This window comes from Panicum hallii, chromosome 4 (genome assembly GCF_002211085.1).
Source record: "Panicum hallii strain FIL2 chromosome 4, PHallii_v3.1, whole genome shotgun sequence".
NCBI classification, from domain to species: Eukaryota; Viridiplantae; Streptophyta; class Magnoliopsida; order Poales; family Poaceae; genus Panicum; species Panicum hallii.
In genome coordinates, this window is record NC_038045.1 from 4,166,956 (window position 1) to 4,180,241 (window position 13,286).

General features: G+C 45.8%; 2 protein-coding genes across 3 annotated transcripts; both read right to left on the bottom strand.

Moving 5' to 3' along the window:
- Positions 1–2,218, bottom strand: LOC112889137. The gene has a single exon (XM_025955628.1). It carries the CDS (start codon positions 2,216–2,218, stop codon positions 224–226), a length of 1,995 nt encoding a protein of 664 aa, XP_025811413.1. The 3' UTR covers positions 1–223.
- A 517-nt stretch (positions 2,219–2,735) lies between these two features.
- On the bottom strand, positions 2,736–11,679 carry LOC112889374 (DNA-directed RNA polymerase 3B, chloroplastic-like). 2 transcript variants are annotated; one of them, XM_025955965.1, is made up of 19 exons: positions 10,780–11,679; positions 9,827–10,000; positions 9,610–9,743; positions 9,403–9,469; positions 9,112–9,170; positions 8,859–8,976; positions 8,418–8,531; positions 8,170–8,301; positions 7,646–8,062; positions 7,209–7,259; positions 6,586–6,656; positions 5,876–5,960; positions 5,618–5,770; positions 5,438–5,512; positions 5,182–5,271; positions 4,537–4,584; positions 4,343–4,457; positions 3,591–3,694; positions 2,736–3,465 (listed from the first exon to the last, which is right to left on the bottom strand). In XM_025955965.1, the coding sequence occupies exons 1-19, from the start codon at positions 11,500–11,502 to the stop codon at positions 3,355–3,357; spliced, it is 2,841 nt and encodes a 946-aa protein (XP_025811750.1). In that variant the 5' UTR covers positions 11,503–11,679; the 3' UTR covers positions 2,736–3,354. The 2 variants fall into 2 exon arrangements, with proteins under 2 accessions (XP_025811750.1, XP_025811749.1); XM_025955964.1 differs by having other exon boundaries at positions 9,827–10,024.
- Between the last annotated feature and the right edge of the window lie 1,607 nt (positions 11,680–13,286).

Consider the following 13,286-nt stretch of genomic DNA (forward strand, 5'->3'; position numbering starts at 1 on the left):
CAGCAAAACAGAGACCAGATCAAACTACTTGAAATCCGAATTTACATAGAGAACATACGTACACGAAATCAACGAGAAACAGAGTTCATTCCGTTCCTAAACAGTCCACATTATCTCCAATTCTATTGTAGGACCGACACAAAAGACAAGAAACAAGATAGAAAACAGGGTATTCAGTTCATCCAGTGAGGCAGCACGAAGTTCCTAGGACAGCATAAGCCGATCAATCGAAGACGATGAGCTTCTCATACTCCGGCCATGAGATGGCCTTATCCATGACTTCCCTCGGCGTCGAGATCTTGTCTGGCACGACCTCCTCGCCGTCAAGGAACAGCTTAATCATGTTCTTGGAGTAGCCACTCACCAGCGCCACCCCCTTCTGCTCCGAGGTCACCGGCACGGATCGTGAGTCGCGCAGGTTCCAGAACACTATCTCCGGGATCGCCTCGCCGTACCCAGCCTCCGTGAACTTCCTCGTGATCGCCTCGTAGTCTGTCTCCCACGGATTCGACGACGCCTGGTCGAACTCCATGTCGCTGAACACGAACACCTTCTTCACCATTCGCTCTGGGGGCAGCTTGCCGGCGACAGCGACGCTGAGGAGCTTGTCGAACACTGCCTGGAAGTTGGTGTTATAGCCCCAGTGCATATGACGGATGAAGCCTGACTTCTCCCAAAGGGTATTGCCAGTGATCTGATGTATCTCAGGCCGGGCGCTGAAGGTGATGACACGGTGGTGCCACGGCTCTTCGCTGAGTTCGGAGATGAGGAGACCGAGCGCGATGCAGACGTCCATGGGGAGGCCGTACATGCTGCCCGACACGTCGCACACAGCGATGCAGTTGTTGAGCTTGCCGAGCCCCCGAACATCGGAGACCATGCGCTCCCACTGCAGTGCGGCGACCTCGTCGCCGAATGACTGCAGCATCTCGTGGGGAAGAAGGGCGCCCGCCGCGATTTTCACCTTGCCGGACTTCACGTCGGCGAGGTATAGCCCGAAGCGCTCGGCGTCGTGCTTGAGGAAGAATTCCTTGTAGTTGTTCATGGCCACGGAGGCCACACGCGGGTACACAACGTCGCCCCACGCGTTCGCGGAGATGAAGATCTCGGGGAGCTTGAGGGCGCGACGGAGAGGCACGAGCGCCGCCTTGTGGAGAAGTTTGCGCACGCGGTAGGCATAGTACTCGTCCTCCAAGTCCTCGGGGAGCTCGGAGGACGAGCCCTTGGAGAAGAGGCGGCGCGCGATGGCCTCGCAAATGAGCGTGGAGCGGTCGTAGCAGCTGTCCACCGACGGGCACCACTTCGCGGCGAGCGAGATATCGTTGACCTTGCCGTCGGCGAGCTTCTTCATGTCCTCGGCGAGGAGGTCGGCGAACAAGTCCGCCGTGCAGTCGTGCAGTTGCCGGTAGGTTGGGTCACGGGAATACCTGTCGACGGCTCTGGCCGAGGCCTCCGCGCGCCTCTTCCTGCGCTCGACGGCCGCGTCGGCCGCGATCTTCCGGTCGCGCTCGTTGGCGGCAGCGACGCGCTCCTCCCTCGTGCCGAAGCGGCGTGGCTTCTTCCCCGTGCATCGAGTCGAATGCGCCTGGCGGGAACCAAAGAAGCGATGGCAGCCGCCGCGGGCACCCCGGAAGCCGACCCCGCCGCGAGCGACGAAGCCACCTCCTGAGGCGGCGAGGCGGGCCTTCTTCCCGGGGGTCCTCGTCGAGACGCCGCCGTGGATGATGCGGTGGAGGATCTCGGGGAGGTCCTTGAGGTAGCCGAACTCCGCGATGGGGCGCGCGTTGAGGGCGAGCGTGGCGGGGTGGCAGCCATGCATCCAGAGCGCGGCGGCGTAGAAGCCCTCGCGGTCGGACTTGCCCGTGCCGCGCACGCCGCGGAGGTTGCACGCGAGGCGGAGCGCGGTGACCGGCTCCGCGGACCACGCGTCGGCGAGGAGGGAGATGATGGACGACGCCGGGGTCCCGGGCACGACGTGGAAGAAGAAGTCGAGGCAGGGGTCCCCCGAGGTGACGAACGTCGGCGACGCGTTCTCCGTGCGCGCCTTCGCCGGCTGCGGGTTCGCCTTGTTGAAGTTGGCGTCGAGCAGATCGGGGAACATGTCGCCGATCGCGGGCGCGGTCGCCCTCGCCGCGGCGCGGAGGCTCTCCGCTGGCGGGCCGAGGAGGGTGTAGGACACGGCTCGCCGGCACGCTGCAGCCGCCGCCGCCGCCGCCATTGGCCTTCGGGTAGGGTTCGGGGGAAGGGAGAAGAGATTGTGTGGGGACAAGCGGGGCGGATGATGTGGGTGAAATGAGGGAGAACTATATAAAGCTAGGTGTGAGGCGGTTGCTTGCAGCTTACTTGGTGGCGAAGTCGGCGTGCTCAACCGACCTCGAGGCTATCGCTCCCGGAAATGCTTAATTAACGAAATTTAATTGAACGTTGACACAGAAAATGTCAAGGGAATTTTGAAAATTTGCTTCGATCCTTAGATGGAATTTTTGAAAATTGCTACCGCAAGTGTCTTGAATCTTTTAGGATTGGCAGCGTTACGAATGCCATGTTGCATGTGCATAACAGATGGCGTGGAATGGTTATCACTTGCAGGGCTAAATCAAATTTACAGCGCTTAGGCATTTCAGATTTCAAATAGCTTGATCATAAAAAAAGGTCATCCGGAACGTAGTTTACAGGATCGGTAAATGTAAACGCTTCGGCAGACCAAAACAAAGGTACACGATTGCCACAGGAAGAGAGCAGAATATCAATGAACTGAAGTCCACCTATTTTTCATGTGTATTTCTCTGTTACAAAACTTGCTGCCAACAGCAACTACAATTCTCGTATACATTTATCTTTGGCTACTGGATTTTATACATTTTATTACAAGGGCGATGCCGCAACATTATGCGACCATGATGATGATACACGTATATACATCTAACTTATTGTTCGACTGTCGCCTATGATCAATCAGGTCAGCACGATCAGCAGGACTTCTATCAGTCAAGTATTTGAATCAGCGGCAGGACTGTTGCCTATGCTTATGCTTTGTCTTGGAAGCCAGTTGCTGTCTGACTTACATGAAGCCGGAACACATCCTGGTAGATCCTGCATCAACCTAAAAACTTCAGCAGAAACTACTTGAGGCTTGTTCATCTCAGATCCCTTGGAACCATTCGGCTTGCGCTGGGGTCCGGATCATTTCTGCTGTTCTCTAGCTTCTTATGCTAAAGAAAGCCTATGCACAGGCGGTTTCTGTATCAGAATTTATACTTGGCTCTGGCACATCAACGGTGTAATGATATGGAGGCTAGTCCAACAGCACCGTAACTTTCAGAATGTTGCATGTACAGAGGTTCCCCTGGTATGCTAGTTGAAGAAGTATGTGGAAGTCAGAACTTCTCTCACATCAAAGTTCCCTTGTGGCGGACAGGGGGGGAATTCTAGTGTCGGAAATGACTTCTGAAACTCCTCCAGCAACTGAATCGTAAACATATTCAAAACGCAGAAAACAAAACATTAGGCACACAAAATCACCAGTGATACAGTTGAAAAATGAAGAGATTACTTAAGGTTCTATGGAGAGGACAGTTCCAATAGCATACATTTTCAAGGATTGGCATGCTGTAAAGCTCCACAAATTGTTCTCTCAAGATCTGATTCATTTGATCAACGTCACATGCATGCACCCAAAATGAGTCATGCACCCCTGAATCCAAAGTAGATAACAGAAAGCAGCATTAATAACAAATTGAACACAGAATGTAGAAATGCAAGCCTGTAAGCTTCATATGAGCTCGTAGGAGATGCTTGCGGACAAAATTCATATGCGCATAACACATGAGAATAGGCAATGATCTCTCGCAGCATTCAAAACAGACTCAAGATAAGACATTTTCTATTGGTTGTTTGGAAATCCAGCACCACCCAAAACAAGAAATTTGCATATTAAAGTTACATCAAATAAATAACTAATGGTGAAAGGCTTCAGGGCTGTCAGGTTTGGAAACCAAAGTTGCACCTAAAAAGATGGTGCAGCTTCTGCACATTTTTCAGGTCAAATTTTATTGTAGTTTCAAGACTTTATGCTAGGAATCTAACAGGCATTAAGGGAAAAAATAATTCCATCTGAAATGGGGATGAGAAGATGATTTCGGGCCTAAACCCATTTCACCAGTTTTTAGCAGTTTTAAGAATCATGCTCCCATCCTTTTCAAAAAAAAAAAATGATGCTCCCACTCACTTCTAAATTCTCATAAGTTCTCCAGGAAATCTGTCCCATGCCACATGATATGATACTGCTCAATATATGTGCCTTGCAATACAAAACAGTTTTTTATGCCAATAAGAAACAAACCTGCAAAATGAAGACCAGCCTCCTTGCAAGCAATCGCTGTCATCATCATATGTGAACTATCCAGGGAGTGCACAAAATTCGGTGGAAAAGCTGCCTTTTGCCGATGGATTGCAATCTGAAAATTATGGCATTTAAATTAGCTAAGAGAACTGAAAACAAACAGAAAGAAGTTTAACAAAATAACTTTATCTTACCGCATCACCCTCACGCCGTAAAGCCAGACATTGCAAGGAAGTTCGTATCTGTATGATAGGTGAAGCAAATCGTGTTCAAAAAATGAAAATGTAATTGACTATAAGGGCAGCTGTGGTTGAAGGCAAAAAAAGAAGTTAAATCAAGTGTGTCTGAATCTGAGCCTTGTCAAACTATAATAACATCAAACCATGCAATATTTAATCAAGTTGTTCATATGATCTTACAAAGATATGGAACCAATTTGTGTTTCAGCTTTTCTCAAGCATGTATATATTCAAAGAAAGTAATATAATTAATTCATACATGAATAAAAAGGGGGGGTGAACTAGTGATTGTGATCCTGTTGCATGCTTGGTGCCAGCGTTAGCTACCACAAGTGTCCAAGTCCAACATAGGACCCAAACAGCTTTCACCCAGCCACAGGAAGCAAGTACTAGAGGAATAAGACACGATAGCTTCTATTTTATAAAATAGAAAAATAAAGCACATTGAAATCATATATGTGTTTATTTTTCTAGATTCGTTTCCCAACATATGTAAAATCATCTTCAATCAGATTATCAAGGTTCAGGGAGGCATTATGCGCCATGCTGTTGCAAAAATCTAGTTAGTGCAAACAAAGAAAAAGAAGATTGATAACTGACCATGTAGTTCTTATATTTCTTGTAGGGCTGAACAACTGGAAGACCAACTGGACTCGTCCACTTGACTGGTTGGTTTTTTGAAGCAATCATCTATAAGGAATTGAAAGCAATAATCAATGCCCCAAATACCAAAAATGATTACATGTAGGGTGGGCAAAGTGCCACAAGTGTGAGAGAACGGATGTCTACGTCAACACATTTTAGATGATTGAAATAGAATCACTTCATAGGAGAAAAGCTGGGAGTGGAGGTATACCTTTGCACAATCACCCAGCCAGGCCATTATACCACGAGCAGATTGGAACATTTGACCCAGTGCATCCAAAGTTACCTTCATCAGAAATTCGAAAGTCACAGCACATCCTCGTCTCTCTAAAGCAATCAATATGAAATCACAAATACACCAGAATATGCTAAATACTAGTATATCGCTTACCCTAGTAGCGTAACAGGATACATCGTAGAGTAATTTGTCATCTGTGATCAGCCCTTTCTCTTGAAGTCTCTTTGTAATCTGCTGACGAGCACCAATGTATGTAACACCATAGACTGATGTCATGACTGTCTGCTTAACAAGCTTCCTATCCACCTGTAAGCTACCAATGCTCAAGTCCTCAACTGTTTGTTTGACGATATGGAGTGTTCAAGAATATTTCTTTTATAAAAATAGAGGAAGATTGGAAAGAAGGCTAACCTGATCAACTAAAACTCTTGCTAATGAAGCATTTGGATTAGTAGCAGGATCCTTCAATGAATCTCCACGTACAACATCATGTACCCTTCAGTCAATTTTGCTGACAACTGTTATTAATCCACACCCTCAATAGTATTCTAACACTAGGATAATATATTTATGCTACAAATCATCTATATGCTATAAACTACAGAGTTGATCATCCTATACACTAGTACCTGACAAGTCAATTTCTCAGACACATTCTATTTTGGCAATTTACCAAGTACAGAGGCAAGGTACTTGACTTTTGTGTATATAGAAATAATACTCAGTTTACCACAAGTTACTTCACTTTTTAGAAGCCAAATATTTAATTCAGGGATTACTTTGTTTTACACGATTTGCATTTTGCAGAACCTACATTTTACCAAAGGAGGATTTTCGAGATCTGATAAAAAAATGTTCACTTTTACATGTGAAGAATAGTTTAATTTAAAAATACAGATGAAAAACAGTATTTCAAATACATTTGGTACAGAATTGAAATAAGAACAAACAAGTTGCAAGCAAGAAGTTTTGAACTACATGAACTGTGGATTAAATAGACCTTGTTGCTTCATCGTTGTGTAAGCATTCAAAGGACATCAAGAACCAATAGCTAGGCAAAATTAACAAGCAACCATCCTGGACTGTTGTGCTCACAAGGGAACTAGCAAGAAGAAACCCACCTAGCAGCTATTTCTGAGTAGATATCTGCAGGCTTCTCTCCAGGAACAAGGTTGACAGCAACCGCGCCCATCTATTGCGGAGCATAAATTAGTCTTAGCAATAAATTATCCGAAGTTTATATCTGGGTAATTGCAGTCTAGAAGTTCATGAAATAACAAGCAATTGAGAGCTCTGTAAGTTGAGGTTTCAAACGAACAATCCAGAAAGTGTTCTCTATTGATTACTTGCAGATTTTTGGATCCAAAGAAGAAGAATAAAATTGGCAAATGGTTTGACACATTCAAGGCTGGCTCTAGCGTATCGACAGCATCAACCATGTACATATGAGGATTTCAAGGGCATCAACATGCTTATAAACCAGAGGATGATCATAAGCTTCACAAACTTAGTCCTCTCAGTTGAAAAAATGCATGCAGAAAATCATACTATTAGCTATATTCAAGAATTTGTTAGAGATAACAGAAGATTCCTGTGATTATCAAAAAGCTGTAAAAAGGGTAATCAGACCATATGACAACAGATAAGCACAAAGTGCTAATTCTACCCTAACCACATCATGAGGTGGGTAAAAAGGCTAAAGGCTTAATGAAACACAGAATGTGCAACAGAGCACAACACTTACGTAGTCCCTCCCAAGAGCGGCATAGTGTTGTAAACCATTGCATGAACCGTCCTGACAAGGAAACCAATGCAGCCAACAGTTAGTAAGTTCATGGAAATGTAGGCCATGCAGAATGCTGAGAGCATCATCAAATGCCCCTTTAGTAGAATTAGTGTGCTCCAACTGATTAACCAGACTTTCAACATAAAAGGAAGTTGAAAATGTCATATGCTAATGATATAAAGCAACTGTCTTTGAAACATGAAGCATATCAGTGATCGCCGAGTAGGCATATGACATTAACTATATTAACAAACTAGGGTACCCTTCTATTTATCTACATCATAAGTGAATAATTAATCCCAAAATCGACACAAGCATGCACCTCGTTGTCAGTGAAGCAAAGGAACATCATATAGTGCAGGAATAGTCCAAGGATATACAGCACAAACCAATACCTGATGAATAGGCAGGTGAGAGACCGCACGGTAAGGTGATGAACTTTTTAAGGCATCAGAAAGATCCATGCATGCTGCTAAACACTGAAAAGGATCCTCAGCATTAATCCACCAGCAGTTTCCATCAACAGGATTTGCTGCTGAATCAAATATATCAAGCAGTTGGTTCTCCACAAATGCTAGCTTGCCCTCATGAGAAAGCTTTTCAACACCTCCACCATATTTGTTAGCCAAATGTATCTTCAACCAGCACAATCCAGACTTTCCTAGTGGCCGCCCTTCAGCATACTCTAGAACACCTCGGCATAGATCTGAGCCTAGGTGACTCAAATGTGGATGCATAGGGTATGCACGACCACGGAAATCTAAATTGTGAGGGTAATAAAATCCATCCTCCTCTCTCATTTTACGAGCAACCTGTTTACAAAAAAAAGGAATAAATATAGCTCCAGCGATGCAGCAGCATATGAATTACACCACCAGTATCTCAAGAAGTATGACTGGTGATTTTTTATATTGAGTACCGAGAGTTTAAGTTCAGTATCACATCGCTCAGCATGCAGTTCACGGTTTGTTTTCTTTGCCTTCTTTAAACTCCATTTCCATTTCTGCACTTCATCTGGGTCCTCCAATTCTGGTCGTTCAGGTAGAGGAATCTATAAACAAAAGAGAATAAATAGAAAGAATGTTCAAAAAGGGACGTGGAAGAGAATATGAACAGACTGGGAAAGGAAACCAGCCCTCCAAATGCTAACCAAATGCAATCACTCACATTTGTCTTGTCAACCAGCCCTGCAATGCCTCCACCTCGACTCCAGATAGTCTCAACAACATCATGAACTCTACGATTGACCCTCCATTTAGTACTTCCAAGGATATCTAATGCCTGGCAACATGTTAATACTTTAGGGTTGATATTTGACTCATTCACTAGAAATTAAGCAGGCATTACAAGTACTGATCCAAGGCCCAAGGGATATAATCACGTGAAGCATGGAGTGTACTTGTAGACCTGGGAAAATGATTTTAGCTTTTGAACAAAACAAATATAATTTGATAAAGATTTATATAATTATCATGGCTCACTGCGCCTGCTATCATCAGGCTAATACTCAGTAGAGCAACAAAGAGCCGACGTGAAGTATCAATCACAAGGACAACAACATTAAGAAACATAAATGCATGTTCTGACATAGATGGGTGGTCAGCAAACCTCAAATACTTTTCGCAGCTGTTTCCTAGGAACACTCTTAATGGCATCCTTTTGGTCCTTCACACCATGTGTACGCATAATGTAAGAGGGAAGAAAAAGGTGGCCACCTTTATCATAACTGCAACAAAATACAGGCAACATGATTCAAATTACTAGCAACAAGATAGGGTAAGTTCTAGAATGAATCCAATCATGAATTGTTTCATGTTACAAGAACTTGCTGGAAAGGTCCAAAACATGAACACCAACATACCCCTTCCATTTTTTTGGAGGTACCAGCATAGGAAGGTAGGGTATATCAACATGTCTAGCCTGCAAGAAATTCAAATTCAAATAATCATCACATTCAAACAAAACAATAGTCAAGCAGAAAAAGGAGATTTGTAATGTCGTCCCCACATTTTAAAGCTTTAGACAACATTAAGCCCACAGAAAAAGCGAGCTGAACAGAACTGTTTTCCAATAAATCTTTTATTTGTCATGACCAAAAAATCTATTTGGGGTCAGAAAAATTGACATGGCTGATAATGCAAAATAAACTTACAGTGCTTTCAAACCCCTCATGCACAAGATGGTCACATTCTATCACCCAATGTTTCTTCTTTAACCTCCTGCAGGTTGAAGAGAAATGTCACGGAAGAATCATCATACATCCATAAATACATGCCTAAGCAAGCAGAGGATGTTGATGGAACAAGGCATGCTAGTGCAACCTACGCAGCACAATTGTAAAGAAGAAGCATAGCCCTACCCATTTTCTATTATAGGCTGTCGTAGTACATGCTTAAATGCAGGTCGAATATCTGGAGAGCTATCTGGTGTTTGATCAGCTGGTGATTGCACAAATGCTGAATCCAGTAATAATTCAATCAGACGAGTTCCCAACTGTAGACATGAAATAAGTATTAGAATCTTAGAATATGAGTGAAAAAGCTTGTGTTTCTGTGTGCACCGTGCAGAAAACAAACCTTCACTTGGGCTTCTGTGCCCCATTCCTCCAATTCCAACTCCTGCTGAACCAGCTTCTGCGCGTCACTCATCTTCCGCCTCCTAACTAAACTCTTAACATGTTTCCGGCATTTTGCTTGCTCCTTCTCCAATGCTGGATCATTTTCACCTTGATCTTTCTTCTTCCTACTTTTCTGAAAGAATGTTTGGACTTTGAACTGTAAAGAAAGGAAGGGAAAAATACCAGCTCTCAGTGGACTGCCAAATAAACTTCCACTACGGGACATGAATGGGAACGCAAGGAACCAAAAATAGTATTAAGTTACTCCAAATGATGTAGTCGAACTTCAGTACTTTACCAAAAGTATGGAAGCTAAACTCTAGTGCACAAGGTCAACTGACTCTACAAGAAGACAGATTCTAAATCACTTTAATAGTTCCAAATTCTTAACTCTCCTAAGCTTTTTCATGCACAGACACAAATACGCAATATGCTAGCTATCGCACACAATGTCAAGTAGGCTAAATTACCATCATTATTCAGTGATCAAATTACAGACTACAGGGCATGTATGCATGTATTGATGGATAAGGTAGGTCAAAATTCAGATCGTGGTCGCATCATAGCACAGTTCTGAGATTATATAATTGCACATTTTAGTTTAGGTTGCACATGTTACTTGGATAATGCCCTCATCAGTTCCTCTACCTCCAGTTAGCTATCCAAGCTTGATTAACCCTCTTGTTTTGTCAAATCAAAAACAATATCAGATGGAATCCTGCCCGACCACCAAAAAACACTGCAAGTGTCTACTGTCAAATTCTCTAAGGCACAGATCATCAATCAAAGGAAATGTGGCAGACAATGGTAAGTCCCACATTGATGTCTATGAGCGGCTCACGAATCATCAAAATGGTCTAGCATTGTTCCCACTCCCAGTCTCCTAAACATAGCAGTAAACAAGCCAATCACCTCGCGCTCAACAGCCTCGCCGATGCAGTGCGCGGCCTGGACGACGCGGACGCTGCCGGTGCCGTCCTTACTGGACATGAGCAGGCCCATCATCTTATGCATGACGATGACGGCGACCTTGTCGGCGGGGAGCAAGAGCAGGTACTTGGCATAGACGTGCTTGACCCGCTTCCGCCGCTGCACGTCCTGGTCCCTGGCGATGGCGTCGCGCAGGGGCTCGAACCATCCGACGAAGAGCGACTTGACGTAGGGCAGCGCGGGCGCGAGCCTGCGGTCGAGCATCTCCCGCTCGATCTCGCGGTACTCCTCAGCGGCCCGCGCCCAGGCCTCCGTCTCCGCCTTCACCTGCCGCTGCCGCAGCCGCCGGTGCTGCGCCTTCCGCGCTCGCTCCCGCTGCCTCTCCACCTCGGCGTGCCTCTCCAGCTCGAGCTCGAGCTCGAGCTCGAGCCCCGCCTCCAGCTCCTCCTCCTCCCCGCCCTGCTGGGGGATCTGGTGGTAGGTGTCGGCGGGGGAGTTGAGGAACGCGAAGAGGTCGAGCCAGTGGAAGTCGTCGGTGGCGGGGGGCGGGAGCGGCGGGAGGTCGAGCGCGCCCATCGAGGGGAGTATCCTCACGGCGGGCGGCGGCGGCGCGACGGCCGCCATGGGCGGCGGCGGCGAGAGGCGGCGGAGCAGCGCCCGCGGCGGCGGCACGCACGCGGAGAACGGGTAGAGAAGGAGCGGCATGCGCGCCTAGCGTCCTGCCTCGGGCTCTGGCTCCAATGGCGACCTCGGGTAGTCGGATTGGATTGTGGGTGGTTGGGTAGAGGGAAAGGGGCGTGAGTGGGTAGCTGGTAGGAGGGGGAGGAGGAGAGAAACCTCGGCAGAACCTTGGGGAGCGACGACGAGCGAGGAGGGCGGAGGCGATAAGGGGAAGGGGAAATATCGGAGGTAGGAGAACGTTTCCGCAGATTGTGGCCGTTGGATCGCCTTCTCAGGGTCGCATCGGACGGTGAGATGAGGCTCCGTGTCAACGAGCTGGGGCCCGTCCGGGCCATAGATGACAAGCTAGCCTTTCTGCAAACTGCGCTTAGACCAATAGGATCCTCTAATATTTAGCTCTTATGGATTCAAACAGTTAATGGACCAGCTAATAATATTCTAGCTAACTGAAATAGTGTTATGTTATCTCATTAGCTGATTGAACCTAGTTAATCCCAGCTAAAAAGTTCAAAAACCATATTACTCCCCAACCCAACCCTTCTGTTGATACAGGTAGCATGGTCTATTCAAATTAACAATTAGCAATTAATTGGTTGATTCAAACACACCTAGCTAATGACTATGACTAGTAAGCTAATCTTTAGCTAGCTAAAAATACTATTACCAATTAGCTAGCTAATTATTAGTTGGGAATGATCAAATAGCGCCTTAGTTAACAAAATTTTATCTTATACTCTAGTCCTATATGCGGTCGACGATTAGATTAACCAATCTATGCGATTTCCAATCTAGATTTGAGATAGAAGGAGAACACGCACGCTCGCATTGTTGAACGTGCGTTGCTCCGAAGATGGAGAGTTTTCTGAATTTTGTAAGCCTAGCATGTTACTGGCAAAACTCTGAGCACTGGTTAAGCACGTAAGCTCCAGCATTAGCATCAGCGTTGACTTTCTGAAATCGTAGCATTAGCATGACAACTTGAGCCATGTTCTTGGCAGACAAGTTTAGCTGACAGCAAAGACTGTTCAAATAGTGTTCCAGAAGCTTCCAAAGAAAGCATTCCTCTCAAATGTATAAAGCCAGCGTCGTGACAACTGAGGACCAACTGTGCCGTTGCCATCAGATCTCATTGTACTCGGATAGATAGCTCCATCCGCCCCGCCCCCCCCCCCCCCCCCCCCCCCCCAGGAGTTGGAGTAGTATCACGGGTATCGGAGATGCTCGTTCCATCAACTTCAACCGTATGATTGGACTATTGGACTAACTACTGCACGTCACTGAGTTACCGTCCGAGACTCCAAGAAAGCTCTGCGCAAAGCCTTCTTGGAGTTCTTTGTATTTTTGTGCTCCTTTTTACTAGCCTCGACAACTCCCGTCCTGCATCCTGACAGAAATCAGAAACTGGGATTGGTCGGTAACTCTGCACTTGCAGCAACCCACAAACACAAGTACGTACATCAGCAGATGGGCTGTCTGAACAAATTGGCTTGATGTAATTGCTGGTGTAGCCTGCTGCTGCTGGATCTAACATTGAACAGATCGGATACTCCCTGTGGCAATCTGTTCGCAGAGTGTTGCCTTCAGTTTGGGTTAATCAGTGTCTCTTTTCAAGTACATAATTCTGCAGAAAGATATATTAATCAACTCTTCTGATCAGGCACATTAAGTCCATAAGTAAACCAGTTGATCACAATATAAAATTATCGAAGTTTCTGCACAAAGATATCGAATCTCATCTCCAAAGCTGAGGTTATCATAAGTTAATAATTGATATCGGCTTCTTCAAAAAAAAATGACAACGGTTTGAT

What these genes read in the sequence shown, in the direction of transcription:
- LOC112889374 (XM_025955964.1), bottom strand. Translation starts at nt 11,502, where the DNA reads ATGCCGCTCCTTCTCTACCCGTTCTCCGCGTGCGTGCCGCCGCCGCGG. An exon ending in AGCTGCGAAAAGTATTTGAG is followed by an intron (nt 8,532 to 8,858) that starts GTTTGCTGACCA and finishes ACATGTTGCCAG; the next exon opens with GCATTAGATATCCTTGGAAG. An exon ending in AGAAATATAAGAACTACATG is followed by an intron (nt 4,585 to 5,181) that starts GTCAGTTATCAA and finishes CCTATCATACAG; the next exon opens with ATACGAACTTCCTTGCAATG.
- LOC112889137 (XM_025955628.1), bottom strand. Translation starts at nt 2,218, where the DNA reads ATGGCGGCGGCGGCGGCGGCTGCAGCGTGCCGGCGAGCCGTGTCCTAC.